General features: G+C 32.0%; 1 protein-coding gene across 2 annotated transcripts in view; it reads left to right on the top strand.

The window, feature by feature from the left end:
* Nucleotides 1-4,044, top strand: part of LOC116030399 (E3 ubiquitin-protein ligase At1g63170) — a 7,998-nt gene extending 3,954 nt beyond the window's left edge. For both annotated transcript variants that reach the window (XM_031272640.1, XM_031272649.1), the window contains exon 5: nt 3,274-4,044. In XM_031272640.1, coding sequence (XP_031128500.1) covers nt 3,274-3,477 — 204 coding nt within the window. In that variant the 3' untranslated portion in view covers nt 3,478-4,044. The remainder of the gene's footprint in view (nt 1-3,273) is intronic.
* The last annotated feature ends 830 nt before the right edge of the window (nt 4,045-4,874 follow it).

The following is a 4,874-nucleotide window of genomic DNA, read 5'->3' as shown; positions in this document are numbered from 1 at the left end:
TTTTTTTTTTTTTTTTGTTTTTTTTGTTTTATTTATTTTTTGTTTTTTGTTTTTTGTTTTTTTTTTGTTTTTTAATAGTTTTTTTTCTCCATTTTGAAAGCAGTAATTGTTTACTTCATTTTCTTCATCCATTTAAGAATATCACTTTCTTTAAATACCGAGGACAATGCAGTACTCCAGTGGTGTTATTAAGTTCTAGTCTGTGAGATCAACATCTCTTCTCTCTGGGATGCAATTAGGCTTCTAAAAAGCTCAGTTTGTAATGCACTAATGCTTATGAAACCTCTAATTGCATCTTATAGGAGTTTTGAATCTATCATTTAAGGCCCTAGTGGATAACTGAATTATTTACTTAGGATTAAATTTTCTCCTTTTTCTTTCTTATTTTCTTTTTGGGGGACCTGGGGAGTGGGTATTGACCCCTGATGGAATGCACTACTGGCGTACCAAATTCTTTCTAAGATGTGGCGGACTCTGCTCTAGATGCATCCTGTCCCCCTTTTCACCAAACAATTGCCATTTTAGAAGAAGCAGACTCATTTAATTTCAGGGTGGAATTTCTTGTTTGTGGTCTTTGGATATAATTTTCTGGTGGTGGTACAACAACTTATGCTTGAAAAGAATAAAGGATTTTACTAAACTAAATGTACAAGTAAAAACCAAGATGCAGTTTCTGCCATATAAGCAGTAGCAATGTCTTGCAATGGGTAAATCCTGTAGCTATTACAGATTTTGCAGATGACTATATCTAAACAATTATACAGCACCCAGGACTAAAGCATGCTAGACATACTCATTCTTAGCTTCTTACTTTATTCAAGCAGCACCATAAGTATACATGTATCCTTATTGCAATGAGTTGGACATGAATTTCTTGTTAGAGGAAAATGTCTAGTCTTTTGGATGTAGTGTCAGGTTTATTTTTATGTTTTGTTAAATATAACTATTATGTGCAGTTATCCTATTTTTATTAAGGGTATGTTAGGCATTAAAAACATATTTAGGGGGGACTTGGTTCATAACTTCTGAGGTCTAGAATTGTAATCCTTCTCATTGTTGATGTTTTGTTTGCTATCTCAATGCTCTTCAATCAGAACCAAATATAGCTAAATCCTACTGATTCAAATCTGGACAATGGCCAAGGTTTTGATTTCATTCCATTTCTTTTTTTCCCCTTCTTCCCTTTTTTATTTTTTATTTTTTCCTTTTCCTTTCCTTCGTCATGGTCGGAAACGAGGTTGAGCTTGCTCATTTGTCATGGTTGGGGACAAAGTGGCAATTGGCAATGAGCATATTGAAGTGAATCAGTAGAAATTTTGAGTGGGTCATTTCAATTGCCCACGCATGGTGTTGGATTGTCAAGGAGAACTGTAGAAACCACTGTGGCATGGTGACAGATTTGTAGAAAACCAATTTGTAGATGCAGGTGAGAGAAACAGGAGAGTTAAGGATGAGAGAGAAGGTGAAGACACGAAGTTGAAGAAGATGAGGGTGACAGTGAGCAATTGGTTTATTATTTTAATTCCAATTCATAATATAAATAACCAAATAATAACACTACTTTTACTAAAAACTCATTCCTGTTAATAAGTATTTGATTCTGATCCCGTTATTGAACCAAACTCTCCAAAATTTCAAATTCAACACTTGTAGTCGTGAATTTACATTATAAAAAACAAATTATCATAGAAAAAAAATCATATTTTTGCATCTGAAGATTTATTCTTCTTCTCCTTAAAATATATGTAGAACAACAGGCCTTGCCCAAACATCTAATTTATTAAATATGAATTAGTTGGTGTATAACTCCATAACTTATATAGCATAGCAATTTTTATGAACTTAACAAAATTGAGGCATTAAAGTTAATGGACTTTAAAAACTGAAGGCATTAGGGTTAATCAAAATTGGTGTATTACTCCATAACAAATATTTGCTTTTGACAATCACAATTAATACTTGTTATAAATATTTTTAATGATTATTTAGTAATTGTGATTTGAATCATTTGATTGAAATTTTGGATTGCACTAAGTAAAAGTATTTTTATTAAAATTTGTGAATATTACCTTTAATGAAGAAATGTTAAATACACATGATAGTTATATTTGACGGAAAAGTTTATGGAATTGTGATTTCATACCATTTTTAAGATATAGATTGCTAACCATTAACCTTAGTTTGTTAAGTTTAAAATGGATGAAAGTCTAGATTAATAGGCTATCACCCAATATTTACCCATTTTTAGTTACAGCGTAAATTTTTTACCTTTCCAATTTATCTAGAACTTTGCTCAACTATTAGAAACTTATTCTAATTATATTATATACACCTTTAGCTCTTCTGACTGGTCTTGAAGGTTGAATGGCCCTGTTTATTATTTGCCACTCATGTTAATCCTGTTATTTTATTCAAACCTTCAAGATCTCAATTCTGGGGTCTCATGGTGGTGCTAGATTTTGCTGACAGATGTATGGTAATGAAAAATTATTTAAACCCTTCTTTTAGTTCACTAAATGCTTCTGTTGCCATCCAAATCTCTTCCTATTCACTCTTGCGCGTGCCTGAAATGCAATTAATAAAACAGGCTTCTTTAGCAAAACAGCTAAATAGCTAATAACTACCTAAATAGATGCTTAAGCTCCATAGTGGTGGGTGGAGGATGACAGTGGTTTTTGTTTTGTTGAAAAGCTTAAGTTTATTTGAAATTATTCCACCAATGGATTAACTTTGAAGGCTTTTAAATATGGTTCCCTTTTGTAGTAGTAAAACCTGTTCTGCTTTGCCAAAGCTGCAGAAGCAATTTTATATTGTCTTGAACATTTTGTTCTGCTGGTAATTTGTTAATTTTGGTAAGAAATATGTGCGTAGATACTTTGCTTCCTTGGGGTAACAAAGCTTCCTTTAGAGGTTCAAACATTGTCTTCATACTGAACGTCTTTCTGTGTTTGAGTTTTAAAATTTTCTAATGATTGACTGTATGATGATGTCCAAACTTCAAAATCATTTTGTAAGGCTTGGGTTTCTTCAGTGAAGACTTCTGAATCAATTTAGTTAGAACGAACTGTCTTTGTTGGATCTGCCAAATATTTTCAAAATTTTTAGTTGATGCCAAGTCTGCTTTTGCTGATCTTGAGAAATTGCATGCTACTAAGTTCTGACTGTACAAGCTTTAGATGTAAAGGCTGATATATACGGAAACTACGAATTTTGCCTTTTTAACTTGTGCCCTTAAGTGGACCTTCCAAGTAATCTATTATTTTGATTTTATAGGTCTGCTGCATTTGCTTAGCAAAGTATGTGAACAATGACGAGCTCAGGGAATTGCCCTGTTCTCATTTCTTTCACAAGGATTGCGTAGATAAATGGCTGAAGATCAATAACACTTGTCCACTCTGCAAAGCCGAGGTTGGGGAGACCCTTTTGGGTTCACTTACGGAAGCAACTGCCAATTTGCATGCCAGCTCTGTGTTTTAGGTTGCATCATGTACCAGTTAGGCACCCGAAGGCAATGGCTGTTTACGGACATGGCATTAAATGGCTTAAAGCACATCTAAGCCAACTGTATTTGGCGGTTTTCAAGTGTTCTTCCGATGGATGTTGTTGCTGCAAACCTTCTGGGTTTTGAGGTCTAACTGCCTTTAATTTGCAACACGCGATATCACCCAGAGTTTGGCATTTGATATGTCATTCAGATTGTATATCCGCATTAGTTATAATCGTAATATTTGAGATTATCGAGTATCATAATATAGTATAAACACAATGCGATTGTTGCTTTTTCTAGTCTGATATATAACTAAAAGACTGGAAAAGGTGTAGTCCACACCTTAGCCCTACATCTCTCTCTTGGTTGAAAACATATATATATATATATATATATATATTTTCTTTTGGCATTGCTTTGTGTTGAAGAAAAGGTTATGGGAGGATTTGCTATGATTGTGGAGTGTTATTGCATTAAGTCTTCATTGAAATAAGCATTTGTAACAGATCTTATGAATGTATCATTTGAAGGAAATGAAGCTGAAACTTGAACAAAAATACATAGAGATTTCATACAACAACAAGCTTATCTGTTCTTCATTCAAGTAGTTGAGCTTCATATGGATTCCTTTTCATAAGCTCTTTATTCTTTGGTGAATTAATATCATTTTTGTTTTAATTGATTACATTTAGGTTTTTAGTTCTTTCTTTTCACTTCTTGAATAAACCAAATCTAGTAAAAAAGTCTAAATATCATAAAGTATTTAGACATTTATCAATTTGTAAGTGGGTATTTTGAATTGAATTTTATCGACTTTTGTTGAAGGACAAATTTTTGTTAAATTAATATGTAATGACTAAAAGTGAAATGTATAATAATTAAAGAACTAAGTAATATTAATTTTTTTTTTTCGGGATGGTGTAACTGGCATATGCTTTTGTTCGAAAAAAAAAATTATTAAAATTTTGAACCTTAAAAAAAATGGTTCTACATGAATGCAAATAAGAGTTGCAAACTTAATTAATATGTAAGTGATTTTTTTTTAAATATATTTGATTGAATCAGATTAAAATTGTTATATCTTCTCTAGAGTTAGCTATGCCACTCAATCATTTTATTTAAGCAATTTTTGTTTAATAGTAACTGCCTAACTGCAAATACGAAATGTAAGCTTACAAATTATTAGTAGCTCTTGGCTCATGTCTATAAGATAAACAAGAGTTAGGTTTTGCTTCAAACCTTTCCATATAGAGATGCCAATTTTTATTTTAGTGTATGAGTATTAAAAATCATATTAAAAGAAAGACAAACCTTATATTGATTAGGCTCAAAGTCATAAACCAAAATAATCAAACATAAGTCCAAGGATCAAAAGTAGAATAAACTC

The sequence above is a fragment of the Ipomoea triloba genome, chromosome 1 (genome assembly GCF_003576645.1).
Source record: "Ipomoea triloba cultivar NCNSP0323 chromosome 1, ASM357664v1".
Taxonomy (NCBI): domain Eukaryota; kingdom Viridiplantae; phylum Streptophyta; class Magnoliopsida; order Solanales; family Convolvulaceae; genus Ipomoea; species Ipomoea triloba.
Note: the sequence above shows the minus strand (reverse complement) of the source record. Positions and strands in the feature narration are given on the sequence as shown.